At 44.3% G+C, this 16,598-nt stretch overlaps 1 protein-coding gene across 6 annotated transcripts in view; it reads left to right on the plus strand.

Moving 5' to 3' along the window:
- The window catches only part of LOC143960267 (solute carrier organic anion transporter family member 1A2-like), a 56,574-nt gene extending 43,717 nt beyond the window's left edge, over window positions 1-12,857 (plus strand). For all 6 annotated transcript variants that reach the window (XM_077468680.1, XM_077468676.1, XM_077468677.1 and 3 more), the window contains 3 exons: window positions 6,115-6,179; window positions 7,531-7,648; window positions 12,483-12,857. In XM_077468680.1, the coding sequence (XP_077324806.1) occupies window positions 6,115-6,179; window positions 7,531-7,648; window positions 12,483-12,591 (292 nt within the window). In that variant the 3' untranslated portion in view covers window positions 12,592-12,857. The remainder of the gene's footprint in view (window positions 1-6,114; window positions 6,180-7,530; window positions 7,649-12,482) is intronic.
- Window positions 12,858-16,598: the final 3,741 nt, after the last annotated feature.

Raw genomic sequence — 16,598 nt, forward strand, 5'->3', positions numbered from 1 at the left:
TTCCTTGATCGAAACTCTTCTTGCTGTCAGCCTGAGCCTTGGTTATAGCCTCCTGCAGGATCCGGTTGTTCTGCTGAAGAAAGGATACTGTGTCCTGAACTGCTGGTACATGCGATTCTGTAGGGATATCGGGAAGAAAAGACAGGTTAAAACCGTAATTGGAAAAGAACGGGGACTGCCCGGTGGTAGCATGGCTGGCATTGTTGTAGGCGAATTCCGCCAAAGGTAACAGGGAAACCCAATCGTCCTGGACAAAGGAAGAAAAACATCTGATATACTGTTCGAGGGTTTGGTTGGTGCGTTCTGTTTGCCCGTTAGTCTGTGGGTGGTAGGCGGAGGACAAGGCCAATTCAATTTTCAGAGCTCCGCATAAGGCTCTCCAGAAACGGGAGGTGAACTGCACCCCTCTGTCAGATACAATGTTGGTGGGGACCCCGTGAAGCCTGATTATTTCCTTAATAAAAACGTGAGCCGTTTCGGTAGCAGAAGGAGTCCCCTTCAAGGGAAGAAAGTGGGCCATCTTAGACAGACGGTCACACACAACAAAGATGGCGGTACAGTTCTCAGAGGGGGGGAGTTCTACGATGAAATCCATAGTAATCATCTGCCAGGGGCGGTCGGGTGCGGGGAGAGGCTTAAGCAGGCCCCAGGCCCGATTCCTGGGAATCTTATTCCGGCAACATACTGGACAAGAGTTCACGTACTGCTTGCAGAACTCCCTCATGCCTGGCCACCAGAAGGAACGTTGTATCAGCTCTAAGGTCTTGCGGACACCAAAGTGACCCGCGAGTGGATGGTCATGGAGGAGCCCCAAAACCTTAACTCTCACCTCCTCAGGAACGAAGATTAGGTTGTCTTTCCAGAGCAGGCCCTCTCTGGATGTTAATGAGATTCCTGGGGGACAGGAAGATGTGGAAGAGGCACTCTTGAGCAGAGAAACTAGGCCCGGTTGGATGAGAAGAAAGGAGTTAGCAGGGAGGATAGTATCCGGAGGTGCAGAGTCCTTAGGATTGTCAAACATGCGAGAGAGTGCATCCGGCTTGGTGTTTCTTGATCCAGGGCGATAGGTGATGTGAAAACTGAATCGGGAGAAAAAGAGGGCCCAGCGGGCCTGCCGAGGTTTCAGTCGTTTAGCGGTGCGGAGGTATTCGAGATTTTTGTGATCCGTGTAGATGAGCACGGGGTGTACCGCCCCCTCCAGTAAGTATCTCCACTCCTCCAAGGCCGATTTAATGGCAAGTAGTTCCCGATCTCCTACATCATAATTCTTCTCCGCTGGAGAGAGTTTTCGGGAGAAGAACCCTACGGGGTGCATCAGGTCGTCTTTACCAAAGCGTTGGGAGACCACCGCCCCTACTGCTATCTCGGAGGCGTCTACTTCCAGAATATAGGGTCTAGATGGATCCGGATGACTGAGGATGGGGGCAGAGGTGAACAAGTCCTTGAGTCTTTCGAAGGCGACCTGGGCTTCAGGACTCCAAAGAAAGCGCATATTCTGCTTAGTAAGCTGGGTGATGGGGGAGATAATGGCCGAGAACCCTTTAATAAACTTTCTGTAGAAATTGGCGAAGCCTACAAAGCGCTGGACGCCTTTCTTGTCGGTGGGGGCTGGCCACTCGAGAACAGCAGCGACCTTTTGCGGATCCATCCTGACGCCTGCTGGGGAGATTTCAAGGCCAAGGAATTGGATCTCTTGTTGCTCGAACTTACATTTCTCGGCCTTGGCGTATAGTCCATGTTGCCTGAGCCGAAGTAGAACTCTGCTGACGTGCCCCCGGTGCTGTTCCAGGGACCTGGAGAAGATCAAGATATCGTCAAGGTAAACGATGACAAAAATGTCCAGGAAGTCCCGGAAGACATCATTAATCAAGTGCTGGAAGGTGGCTGGGGCATTGCACAATCCAAAAGGCATCACCAGATACTCGTAATGCCCAAAACGAGTTCGGAACGCAGTCTTCCACTCGTCGCCTGCTCGTATACGGACCAAGTTATAGGCTCCTCTCAGATCAAGTTTGGTGAAAATAACAGCCGATCTCAATTTTTGAAAAAGTTCTGGGATCAGAGGTAGGGGATAGCGGTTTTTAATCGTGACTCTGTTCAGTTCCCGATAGTCTACACAGGGTCGGAGGGTCTGGTCTTTTTTAGTGACGAAAAATATCCCAGCCCCGGCAGGGGATGTGGAGTGACGGATGAACCCCTTCTTGAGGTTTTCGGAGATGTATGCCTTCAGAGCCTCCTGCTCCTTCTCGGATAAGGGGTAGACACGTCCGAAGGGAATCTCAGCCCCAGGGAGGAGCTCAATGGGGCAGTCGTAAGGACGATGCGGAGGTAAGGAGTCAGCCCCCCGTTTACTGAAGACATCCAGAAACTGATGATAAGGCTCTGGAACCGATTGACATAGGTCCAGGTCTGGATCTAGACAGAGGAGTGTTCTGGATTGTGCAGGAGCCCCAGAGAGGCAGTGGTCCTGACAGTAGGTGGAGAGGAATCTTACCTCCCCAGAGGACCAGTCAATGGAGGGGTTGTGGGCTTGCAGCCATGGTATGCCCAGAATCACAGGAAAGAGTGGTGATGAAATGACATCAAGAGTTAGTAGTTCCGTATGTCGGCAGGAGGTGGAGGTGGGTAGAGGAAGGGTCTCATGAGTGACCCGGCCGGACTTGATCTGAGAACCATCGGCCAAGAAGATAGAAAGTCCATGAGATTTCGGCTGAAGTGGAATGGAATGCAGGTTAGTGAAGGCAGCGTCGATGAAGCAACCGCAGGCTCCGGAGTCAAGGATGGCTTTGACGTGGATCGTTCTTCCATGAAGCTGAAAAGAAAGCAGAAGGGCAACATGTAGAGAGTTGGAAGATGAGTTAACGAAACTGCGGGACACAGAAGAGAGGCACTTACGAGGCTTCACAGGGCAGTTGGCCACATAATGTCCGGAGCCGCCACAGTATAGACACAAGTTCATATGTCGACGACGGGCACGCTCCTCCGGAGACAGAGTAGGTCGGAGTAGTCCAAGCTGCATAGGTTCCTCGGGAGCAAGAGAGGTACTGGCAGGCCCCTTTTGAGAGGGCGGAGAGAAGAACGGATTGGGAGACGGGGTTCTGGCGGTCATCCAGGCAGGTCTCAGAGGTTGAGAAGAGCGTTCGGCCTTCCGCTCACGGAGTCTACGATCGATCTGGATGGCTAGAGCAATTAAGTCCTCTAAGGCATCTGGGATACCAACTCGGGCTAGTTCGTCCTTGAGGCCTTCAGACAGGCCCATGCGAAATTTGTGTCTAAGGGCCGACTCGTTCCATAAGGTATCTGCACTCCAGCGCCTAAAGTCCAAGACATAGTCCTCGGCCATCCTACGGCCTTGCTGGAGCGCAGTTAATGCGGATTCTGCGGTGGCAGTCCGCTGGGGGTCATCATAAAGTTGTGCCATCCCTTCAAAGAAGGCAGAGAGAGTCTGAGTAAGAGGACTGTCATTCTCCAGGAGATGGTGGGCCCATGACTGAGGTTCTTCTTGCAGGAGAGAAATGACAAATCCCACCTTAGTTGCTTCCAGTGAAAAAGTCCTGGGCTGGAGGGCAAAGTAAAGCTGGCAGGCATTACGAAAACCCCGAAACTTGGAACGGTCCCCAGAGAATCTTTCCGGAATGGGAACCCTAGGCTCAGGTGGAAGCATCACGACTGCCGGATGAGTTGCAGGCTGGACTGGAGGAGACTGAGGTGCAGTGTCCGGGGATCCCGAAATGGAGAGATGTTGGACCCGCTCTTCCAATCTGGTGTAGCCGTCTTGAAGGGATTTCACGGCCTGGGTGAGAGCCGCAAGGTGAGAGCAAATCTCCTTCATGGCGGAGGCCCCTTCTGCAGACTCAGACATGGCTGTCTCGTACTGTTAGGAACTTCAGGTATTGAGTCTGTCTTAGTAGAAGGGGACCTCTCTTACGGCTCTGGTTCTGGTCTCGCTGGAATGGGAACAGGGAGACCGGAGCGCAGTGGGGTAGGAGAGTCCAGCCAGGAGCAGTAGCAGGTATCCGGAGATGAGGGTTCTCAGGAGCAGGGACTCTCAGTAGTAGGAAGGCTGAGGACTGCAGGCCACCGGATCAGGTTGGATGGGTCCTCAGGATACAAGGTAGCGATGCAGGAACAAGCAGAGGTGTCAGGTACAAGCAGAGTTCGGCAACAGGAGATCAGTTCAAGAAGGGTCAAACAAGCCGGGGTCGGAGCAGGAGAGGTCAACAAGGTCAGACGGAGCCGGGTCGGATATCAGGTAGGTAGCAGGTAGACAAGCAGGTATACACAGGCACGAGCTGCAGACGAGACAGCACAGAGCTGCTGCAACTGTGCCTTTAAAAAGGGCCACTGGCGCCAATCGTGCTAACGCTCGCCCGTGCGTGCGTGTACCGCGCGCACACACGAACGGCGTGCACGCGCGCGCGTTGGAAGACGCTCGTGCCTACGACGACCCGCTGCACGAACGTGCACGCGCGCACGGAGAGCCGATCGCGCAGGACGAGCGGATCCCTGACACAGGGTTTCATAGGTTGGGAGTTTGATTGCTTCCCACTGCCTCTGAAAGAAGCTTTCAGAGCTTATGGCAGGAGATTCAAAGCAACCAGCCTAAATATTTTTCGAGCTTAGTCAATCCCTGCACAGGAGTGTCCAGAGAGGGGTTGGAATGGAGGTAAATAGACACCGGACAGCAGAGTTCCTTCTCCCCAGGAGGGTTACAGAGACAGAGGGCCTACTGCTCTCAGGCAGCCAATGGACTATACAGTTGCCCTGGAGGCCTCAGCAGTGCCAGAACTGGGGGTCTGGAAGGACTTTGCTTACAGCTGATTGCAGAACTACACCACAGGGGATCTGGTTCTGAGAGGTGCTATCTCACACACAGTGTCTGGAGGAAGCTGGAAGGAGGCAGCTGTCCTGGGGACATGTGAGTAATGACCTTAAAGTGGTTGTAAACCCTTACAACACACTTTGACCTACAGGTAAGCCCAGATTAAGGCTTACCTTTAGGTCCAAGAAATATCTCCTAAACCTACACGTTTAGGAGATATTTGCCGAAAGACAGCACGCCGCGGTCAACGGCGATATGCCGCGAGTGGCGGCTCCCGTGCGCGGGAGTGACGTCATCACGGCTTCGCCAAATGACAGCGGCGGAGCAGCGAGACCCACTGAGAAGATGGATGCGCCGGACTATAGGGGACAGCGGTGACTTCGCTGGCTCCTGTGTCAGGTAAGTGACACATAATGGACTACTATGCGATGCATAGTAGTCCATTATGCTTTACCTTTGCAGGGAATGAAAGAGGAAGTAAACCCATCAGGGTTTACTTCCTCTTTAAATTGATCCCTTTGACTGGGTAGTGTACTTAAAGCTCCACTGGGTACCGCAGTTGTGCGCTGGAGCAAGGTAACCAGATGTCAAAAAGACTTGCCCCGTGGTCTTTAGCTGTGAGGCCTTGGACTGTTCAACACTAGCTACTACTTCTAGAAAAGATTGTCCTCTAATTACTAACTACCGAGGGTTTTGGAGTACCCTATGCCCAAGTTTCCCTCTACTGTGCTTCAAACAATAAAATACCAAAATACATTCTTTAAACTGTTTACTGGAGCCTGGGACAGTCAGGCTGGGTAGGAGAGCTGGAAGCAATGAGGCAGGCTCTGTCTGAGTTGCTGCAACTTCTGATGCACACTGACAGAAGCTCACCATGTGCAGTGAAATTAGAGTTAGCAATTTCAGGACAGGAGAGGAGCCTGTACAACTGTTCAAGACTGAAGGTAAGGCTGAAGTTCCCCTTTAAATACAGAAAATAAAAGATTACAAAGCCTACAAAACAGAAAGTAGGAGTCACCCAGTAAAATTACTATATACTGTATATCTAACATATATACATACAACATATAGCTCTAAGTTATACAACATATAATATACAGTATACATTCAACCTAATCCAGTAAATGAGCTGAACACTCAGCAAAACACTCAGTGACCTCAGTAGCTTTGAGCACTGTGGAGCAGCTTTATATCGATGAAAAAGAGCTGATGTTCTACAGCTTCTATTATTGTGTCATTATGGTTGTTTTGTGCAGTTGTTTCTGTTGATGCTATTTTCTGCTCTGTCCCAGGAGTCTCACCCCTGAAGAAAAGTCTTTTGGTCTTGGACTCCATCTCTTAGCTGCACGTGCAATCGGTAAGCTGCTGAACTTCTGTGATGGTGAGGTAACTCAGGAGCTCATACCAGCTATAGAAAGTGCTGACTTTTTAAACACAAAGTGTATATGAATACCTCATGTTATATGGGGATCTCTGGACAGTCTGTTGAGTAGCACACAAGGAGGAAACTTGTCTCAATGACCTTCTATTTAGTCAGTCTGCTTGTCAAGGGATAAGCAAGAGGGTGCTAACAGGTTTTATCATTCATGAGCTGAACTCCAGGTTAGTAGCTGAACACACCTCAAATACATACAGTATATGAGACCCGCCAAAAGATTTGTAATTCTGTTTGGCCAGCAATATGATCCAGGCACAGCTGCCATTCTCCCAGAGTTTCTCACTGTGCTTCTCACTCACCGACCCCGGGATGGATCCCTCCTGAATGACTTGTCCGACAGTCCTCCCAACTGTCCTCCTCCTCTTCCTGTTCCAGGACACCTCTCAATGACCGTGTAGAGAGAGGCTCCCTCCCAGCTCCCGAGCTCCAGCTCTGAGTTCATCCTCCCAGAAAGGGGGTTCCCTCGAGGGCCACGATAGTCTAACACTCCATCATTCAGTTCTTCCACCCGACAACTCCTCACCCAGCAGGCTGACTATGAGTATATATAGGTTGGCAATCCTAGTTGGGGATTGATCAGGGCTCCCAGATACACTCCATGTCACTCTCACTCTCTGCCCTGCCTCTTTTCTAGAACCCTTTGGAAACAAAGGAATAGCCAGAGATATAAAGTACATGTCAGTCACCTGCTGCTACACAAAACCACTCCCCAGCCCCCAGATCAAAAACAAACAGCTAGGCCTGCCTAAATTTACCCTTACTGGATGTACAAACAAAAAACACTACTCTAGCACCTACCTACCTAAGGTAGAGGGTGCTACACACAACTACAGCATAAAAACACTTTTTAGAGGCATTTAAAAGGTGATGAGGTACCCTGTTACTCTGTAAATGCCAAAACACTACGCTGCAAGCTTATTCATTACATATGGTCGCAGGATGGTTGCAACACAGCCTCATATACTTAAATGGGTCCTCGGTGGTGGTATCGCCCAACCAGATGTGACATGCTGTTTAATTTTTATCATTTGTACAACTCTGAGTAACTGCATGCCCCACTTTAGGTGGGCAATCGGGGGGCAGTAAAAAAGAAACCTTACACATGGGAAAAAATTGCTTTATACTAGAAACATAATGTAATTGCCAACCTGGAGCTCAGACCCCAACTAACAATAAAATGTAACCATCAGTAGGAGGTGATCCTCTGTCTCAAAAGTACAAATGTAACAATTCTGTCTTTATAAGAAATGTGTTTATCCTCCTGTTACAGGTGGGATCCCCTCACCGATATACTACGGAGCCGCAATAGACTCAACCTGTATAAAATGGGGAACAAACAACTGTGGTGGGCCAGGGGCATGCCGAATGTATGATTCTGATGCCTACAGGTATTTATTTATTGCATGTATTTATAGAGTGCTTCACATACAGTATAATGTATGTTCACATCAGTGCCTGCTCTCAAAGCTTACAATCCAAGATCTCTACCACATATGCATACAGACTAGGGTCTGGGGTGTTTTCGGAAAGCAGTAGGCCTGTGTGCAAGAATATAAATTGGGCCCCCTAGCTTGCAAACAAGAAAATGTGGTGCACACAGCACACCGTAGCAAACAGTGGGTGTGTTTAAAATTGTGTTGAATATTGGGCATGTGGATAAATAGAGTCTGAGTTGACTTGCATAGTATAGAATGAGGTAGACATGTGCAGAACAAAAAAATGTGTTTCGTTTCGATTCGTTATTTACATAAATTTGTTTAGTTAAATTAATTTCATTTGTTTAATTTGTTATCGGGATTCATTTTGGTTATGCGTTTTTGAATCGGTTAGAAAAGTTTTTGAACCAATTTTGAATAGTTTTCAAATTCGAAAAGTTTTCCAATTTCCAAAAAGAATAAAATAGAATAGTCAATAAAGGAATATAAATATTTTTTTTCTATTCTATTCCTTTATTTTCTATTTTGTTTATTTCTCTTTGGAAATTGGAAAACATACCAAATTTGAAACGTTTTCGAATTTGAAAACTATTCGAAAAGTTTTCTAATTCAAATTTTTAAGATTCGTTTAAATTCAGTACTATTCTAATTCGGAAATTCGGATACATCCAAATTTCTGAATAACGAAAATGTGTCCGAATTGTAATTCGTAATGAAGCAAACCGCACATGTCTAGAATGAGGCAGTGTTTGTTAAATAGTGAATATACAGCACAGTATCTGTGTAGGTACATTGGAGGGGCCAGGGCCCAATATTAGATGTTGGGACACCGGTTCAGGGTCAGTAGTAAGTGACCTATTTACTACTGTCTTCTAACCTCTGCATCACTTAATACTGATCCCTGAACTCTGCATTACTTACTACTGACCCCTGAACTCTGCATCACTTACTACTGACCTGTCAGATGTTTATACTGAAATATTAAAACAGTATAATATTTATGGAAATATGTGTATCTGCGGTTAAGGAGATTTGCATGTCTTTCCACAAATCAACCAAACAATTCAAATTTGTTTATCCATGCTAGTTTGAAGACAAAAGGGAATACAGCAGTGTGCTAAAATATATATATTTATTAACTAAAAAATCAGTGCAAAATAATATCAAATATAAGTGGTGATATACAAAAAGATATCATTTCAAATATCAATTATATTGGTAATACAGATGATGAGAAATTTTACCACAAGCTCTTGTTACAAACATACACTGTCTCAACACTTCATGACAGCTTAGTAAATAGCTTTCTGTGGCTTTACAGACTGTGAAAACAAACTAGGTGTCGATTTTTACAAGTTGCAATTTCTTCTCAAATAAACAAATCTACAAGTTTAAACCTCTTTTAAAGTATATGGACAATTTGTTAACCATATACAAACTTGGTACTTTAACCAAGACTTATTTTTTAGTAAAGATACATTTAGAATGAATCTGTCGTTCAACGCATACTATAACTAATCCAATTATAAGACTTTGAAGTCAGTTTTGTTGAGATATAAAGATATATATCTCTCTTTGTTTAACAGGGAAACAAATTTCATACTGCAGTTAGAATTCATTTCACTCCAAAACTGAAACTGACAATATTGATTAGGTTAGTTAAGCATATGCTCAAATAACATCAATTTGCCAAAAGGTAAAAATATAAATTAATACTTTACCAGAGATTTAAGAAATCTGTTGTTTTAAGAGGTATCAGCTTGGTGTCCCAAAGGACTTCTCTACCATTCCTACATTTTTCCGTCTTGTTCTCCTCCTGCTCTCTCTCTCTCTCTCTCCTTCTGTTGTTTCAATCTACCTCACTGTCATGTGTATACCCTCTATATTCCCCCTGGAATGTGGATGTGTATTTGCCTTACACGCCATAAATATACATCAAACACATGTAATTTCCTGCCCATAAGCTATAGGGGCAATATCGAACCTTTATTCACAGTGGCCAATAGAGGGCAGTGTTGTATGGTTTAACATACCAAATTTAATTCCCAAATAAGCTTTTGACTTAGTCTGAAAAGAAAGCCATAAACTGTGAGAGGATGTCACTTATTTGTCACTTTTGCTAGACTTCTCATCTGGAACTCAGATATATGTTTTTACTTCCCCCCTCACATCTCTGGAGAATGAGATGTTTGTGGCTGGACCTACAATAACCATTATATACACAGTTTCACACCCAGAATTCCCATCCATTTAAAAATATTCATAATGTCACAATCTTGCTTATCTGCTTATGTTAAGATAAAGATATACCAATATATTTTAATGAATACATCCAAACAATATATCATGATTAGTATAAAAAATATATATATAAAAGAAAAATATCAACCAAAAAAAATAGATATCATTGTTCAATTAATTATGCATATAATTACTCCAATATACTTTACTAATATATTTGGAATTATTGCTAGTATTATTATTTGCAATGCACAATTTCTGGTTCATAATATAGTTTTAAATGAGCCTCTATCCTTTAGACAGTCATGAAAAGAAAATAAAGCTATATGTTTTTCTGTTCATCTTGAAATCAGAGTCACATTCTTCTTGACACAAACATGGCCCTTATCTTTAAGTGTCTGAGGCTCTTAATTTACAATCTGGGATAATGTGCATGGGGCCTTCAAGTATCTTAAGAAAAATCTCTGTCCACCAGTATGAACTCAATTTAACCTCTTAAGAAACAATATATAGGAATAAAATGGTTATTCTCATGTCCACAAAAACATAGGTAAAATAATATGATTTTGGCTTTCTAAATTAATCCTTTTAAACCTCAATAGTTCTGACAGATATTTGCATCACTTACTACTGACCCCTGAACTCTGCATCACTTACTACTGACCTTTGCATCACTTACTACTGACCCCTGGACTCTGCATTACTTACTACTGACCCCTGAACTCTGCATCACTTACTACTGACCTCTGCATCACTTACTACTGATCCAGGAACTCTGCATGATTTACTGCTGACTCCTGAACTTTGCATCACTTACCACTGACCTTTGCATCACTTACTACTGACTCCTGAACTCTGCATCACTTACTACTGACCTTTGTATCACTACTGATCTCTGAACTCTTCATCACTTACTACTGACCCCTGAACTCTGCATCACTTACTAACAACCCCTGAACGCTGTGTCACTTACTACTGACCTCTGAGTCAATACGGATCTCTGAACTCTGTATTACTTCAGAGTCATTACTGCACCACTACTGACTTCTAAACATTCCATCACTTACTACTGACCTCTGAACTCTGCACCACTTACTACTGACCTTTGCACCACTACTGACCTCTAAACTATCCTTAACTTACTACTAAATCCTGAACTCTGCATTATTTTCCACTGACCTCTGAACTCTGCGTCAATAACTACTGGCCTCTACATCACTACTGAGCTCTGCGTCACTTACTGTAGAGATCTAGATTTGAAATTCAATGATGCAAAGTTCAGGGGACAGCAGTAAATGATGCAGGGTTCAGAGGTCATTAGTGGTGCAGATTGCAGAGTGCAGTTGTAAGTGATCCGCTGTCTCAAAGTACCTCTGTTCTCCTTCTCATTTGACAGTACTCAGAATGTACTATAGCTCTGGCTCTCCTCCTCCTTCTCTGCTTTGGTTTAATAGACGGGACTATTATTTCACAACCAATTACAGCCCTGCTACTGAGGCCTGCACCTGCCCCTACTCCTGCGCCAGCATTTAGCACCTGTCCGTCCTGGCATAAATAATGTTTCTGCTGCAGCTACCTGTGACAAGTGCAGCTACAGCAGAGACAGAGGGGCACACCCCCCTTAGGGCCCATGTACAGTGCAAACATTGCATGGAAGATATACCACTGAATAGGGCCAATTTAGACAGGGGACAATAAACCTACCAATGTGTTTTTGGAGTGTGAAAGGAAATCAGCGTACCCAGAAAGAACATGCAGATAGTTTTGTGATTGGAATTTAAACCAATGACCACAGTGGTGCATTTCAGAAATGCTAACCACTAAGCCACTGTGCTGGCCCAAGTGATACCTTCCATGTGACAAAATGCTGCATTTTGTACTCACTGATAGCAACTTTTAATGTCCTAATTGGTTGCGTAGATTGCGTCACACCCAGCCATACAATCGCACACAAATGGATGGACTAGGGGCCTGACATTCCTGATTTCAGGGCTATGCCTAACCAGCTGTCATCTCCATGTCCAATGAGAGTGTTTCAATGGCCAATTATGACACTTATCTTGGCAAGTGGGATTGCACTTTGTGAGGTGTAGCTATAAAGTTGGGCCCCTTGAAAAAAAAAAGTGAAACTAGTTTTAGAGAGGCACACAAAAAATGTATTTTCTGCCTAAACAGATGTTACTGGTTAGCAGACATCTTGTGGTGTCTGGTCTTAGGCAAGGGTTTTACATATTAAAGGTTGATTGGTTGGTGACCCCATCTAGCTACCACCAATCAAATCCCTTCTTGGTGCCTCTGGGAAATCTATATCATATGCAGTGCATAGGCATTCCAGTATTGGGGAAACTGTTCACAGAGGTCACAGCGTGCTCCTTGATGCTGGTAACAGTGAACTGTATCATGGCCCCCACAACTGCAAACATTACATATGGTTAGTTTATCTTTTTTATGTCTCTGAACCCGTCAGAGACTCCTCATACTCTTATATTTTATAGAAGGAAGTGGTATATCTTACTGTTGTATAATGTCTTCCATGTTTCCACAGATATCTGTACATTGGGATCCCCTCTGTGCTGCGATTTGTCTCATACATTCCTTGTGTGTTCATCCTCATGGCCCTCGGAAGGACATCCCGCTCAGAAGTGGTGGGATAATAATCTCAAAGAAAAGGAGGAGAGATGGAAATTATCACAAAATCTTCTAAATATTCCTGTAGGAAAAGCAACTTCCATTGGGATTACCAATAGGAGTCACACCACCAAATTCTATATATATATATATAATGGGAGAAGGGTGGATCTGCAGTTGTAACAGACCATTCGGAAGATGCTGGACCAAGAGACAGGGCATCGGCGTGCATCTGGCCAAACCTTGATCCATCCTGGGAACTGAATTCTGAATAAAATGAATGTGAATTTAATTCTGAATCAGTCATTCAATTGTCATTAAAGCAGAACTCCAGCAAAAAATAACAAGATAAAATTGAATAGCCCTTAAAAGTAATTAACAACTCAGGGACTGAGCCTCTTTCTGAGATTTGTTGTTTACAAGTTAGCAACAGTTTTTTTTGCTAGAAAATTACTTAGAACCCTCAAAGATTCAAATTTTTTTTTCTAACACCCTAGAGAATAAAATGGCGGTTGTTGCAACACTTTCTGTCACACCGTATTTGCGCAGTGGTCTTACAAGCGCACTTTTTTTGAAAAAAATACACTTCTTTTAATTAAAAAATAAGACAGTAAATTTAGCCCAATTTCTTTTTTTATATTGTGAAAGATAAGAAAGATAATGTTACACCGAGTAAATTGATACCCAACATGTCACACTTCAAAATTGCGCCCGCTCGTGGAATGGCGACAAATTTACTAGGTTACAGAGGAAGGCTAGGGCTAGAATTATTGCTCTTGTTCTACCGATCGCGGCGATACCTCACATGTGTGGTTTGAACACCGTTTTCATATGCGGGGGCTACTCATGTATGCATTCTCTTCTGCTTTTTTTCTTATTTATTTTACCTTTTATTTTTTATTTTTACACTGTTCTTTTAAAAGAAAAATTTTGTCACTTTTATTCCTATTACAAGGAATGTAAACATCCCTTGTAATAGAAAAAATGCATGACAGAACCTCTTAAATATGAGATCTGGGGTTAAAAAGACCTAAGATCTCATATTTACACTAAAATGCAATAAAAAAAAATGTGCCTTTTAAGAGCTATGGGCGGAAGTGACTTTTTGACATTGCTTCCGCCCTGCAATGATATGGAGACAGATGGGGACCATCTTCCCTTCGCTCGTCTCCATGTCACACAAGGGACACCATCCATTCGCCTCCGCCGCTGCCGACGGCTCCGGTAAGTGGCGGAGGGCACCAGACCAAGGCAGGACCCGATAAAAGTGATCTGGCGCCGAATCCGCCACAGAGACCACTTTTATCTTGAAGCGGACCACCCACTGCCATAACGATATTCCTCTTCAAACTACCGACCTATAAGGACGATGGGCGGTCCAGAAGTGGTTAAACCAGTTTTTTGCTGCAATATTCAGTTTTCATGAAACCCACTTTTAGGTTGTCAGACCCACAAAACCACCCCCCAGCCTGTGACAGGTCAGTGAAATGGAAATCAGCTCAATGAAAAGATAATTTCTCTGTTGCTCTGCTTCATCCTCATATCAGTATGCTTGTTCTTAGCATATAAAATGCTTCTTCCTCTCACACTCCAGCTTGGCTGTACAGGGGCTATTAGAGTCTTGATTCCAAGTCAACTTCTGCTACCTACACTGTTTGTAATTAAAAAAAATATATATTTTAATGTATTAATGATTACAAAGCTGTATTAATTTTTGTCTTTTACATCTGCCTGGAGTTCATCTTTAAAGTATATGGATGCACACACCAGGGTGGATGAACACTCATCTGCTTTTAGGTTTCACTCTCTTGCTGGCTACTTACATTCTACAATGTGACAATTACTCCCTTAGCCTCACCGTGCACAGAGATTTTTCAGTTTGTGGGACAATAATCGGGCTCCATGCACACTAGCTTATTTTTAAGCTCCTTGCAGCTAGTTTTTTCTTATATATCCATGCACACTATTGTAGGCTAGAAGAGTTTTTCAGGCTTCAGCTTGTAGCAGCAGAAAAAAATGAATTTTGTTTGCGTTTTTTTTAAGCGATTTGCGAGCAGAAAAAATGCTGACAGCTCTTAGCCCACGTACACACGGTCGGAGATTTTGGCAACCAAATCCGTCGGATTTTGCCCGTCGGATTTAGTCCGATGGATTGTGTCCAAAACTGTTGCATACACACGGTCGGTCCAAGTTGTCTGATTTCGCAGGTGGCCAAGAACGCGGTGACGTAAGCCGTGTACGGCGGGACTAGAAAAAGGAAGTTCAGCTCCACGTCCAGCACCCTTTGGGCTCCTTCTGCTGATCTCGTGTTTTAGTAGAAGTTTGGTGAAAGACGATTTGCGCTTTTCAGATTAGTGATTCAGATCGCTACTGCTCTTCAGTTTCTGCTTGTCTTTGCGTATCTGATAATCAGTGCGTGCAGTCATTAAGTATTTGCTTCTCATTGTGGACTCTATCTTGGTATAGTACACTTTGAAAGGCATTTTTTATTGTCTGCTTGCTTCTGCTATTCAGGTCGTCCTTTCAGGCCTTGCTGTTTAGCGTTGCTTTCTGGTGTCCGTTCTGACCAGCCGACCGTTTTCCAAACATGTTTTGTCTACATACTCGTCGTACAGTTTGTGCTGTGCAGGGGTTCTTACTTTGACTTTGACATAAGCCGCAGGGGTTCTTACTTTAACTTTGACATAAGCCAAAGGGCTTGTGTCAAAGTCAAAGTAAGAACCCCTGCACAGCACAAACTGTACGATGAGTACGTAGATGAAACATGTTTGGACGACCAAGAATTGGTTGCGCCAGCGTCACCAGTTCTCCCACATGCCTTTGCTCCGTGAGATCCGCGAGAATAATCCTGATAATTTCTGGATTATTCTCAGGATGACGGACCCCGTTTTTCACTGTCTGCTGGCTTTGCTGTCACCTTATATCACCAGGCAGGATACCTGCATGCAGCAAGCCATCACTCCGGAGCAGAGGCTCATCGCCACGTTGCGCTACTTGGCGACAGGGAGAAGCCTTCAGGACCTCAAGTTCTCTACAGGCATCTCCCCCCAGGCTCTGGGGATCATTATTCCAGAGACCTGTTCTGCCATCATTCAGCTCCTGCTGAAGGACTATATTATGCTAAGTTTTAACCTTAAACATCACATTCTATGTATTTCATGATTGCTAATGTCTTGCATTTCTTTCCTCATTCCCTAATTACCATCATTGCAATATGCTCTAATTCATATGCTCTGCCCCTTTGTCCTCATGCAGATTTGCCTCACTAACTTCCCCACCATGCTCTTCTTTGCCCCTAAAACTAGAGTCTAGTCACTTGACAATGTCTTTTGTCAGCTCCATAGTATTGCTTTCCCCTAAACACCCCCTAAAATCTCTACGAATGTGATGTGTGTGCTTCAATTTGACCTTTTTATTGTTTTTTTGGAGTTGTGCCAAACTCATTAGTAACCCCCCTCTCCCCAACTGTTACCTCAGCTGATAGCAATCTTCTATCTGATGACTTGACCCAACCCAATACACACTCTAAATACCTTTTTCATGATAACATTTATGGAACAATTCACCAAAGCATGTAGTGTAAGGGCCTCAATACTTTCAAATGCTATTTAGATGTTTTTAACACATTCATTTTCTTGCTATGTAATAGCAGAATGTCAACATGTGCTTCCATTTTGTTATTATGACACTTCTTACCTGTCCGGTGGGCTGCCAATAGTGTAACTAAGGAGGGGCTTCACAAAGTATCACACATTATTTAGGCATTCAGCTCTCAATCAAGTGGAGAGGGTTACCTGTCCTAAACATCCCCCCTCATTTTTTAGCAAGGGCCCATCAGATGGGGGGGATGGGGGGGATGGGGGGGGGGGGTTAGGACTCTCATAAGGGGACCTTATACTTTAGGGTTTAAATACTCATTTTAACAAATGTTATACTAATTTTGGCCAAAAATGTGGGTGTCTAATCTGCATGCAATGTTGATTTGTCAAATTACTAGTTTTTTTTCTTGTGTCACTACACAGTGCCCTTCAAC

This window comes from Lithobates pipiens, unplaced genomic scaffold (genome assembly GCF_037356315.1).
Source record: "Lithobates pipiens isolate NorthernLeopardFrog02 unplaced genomic scaffold, aLitPip1_a1.2 Scaffold_8, whole genome shotgun sequence".
In the NCBI taxonomy this organism is placed as follows: domain Eukaryota; kingdom Metazoa; phylum Chordata; class Amphibia; order Anura; family Ranidae; genus Lithobates; species Lithobates pipiens.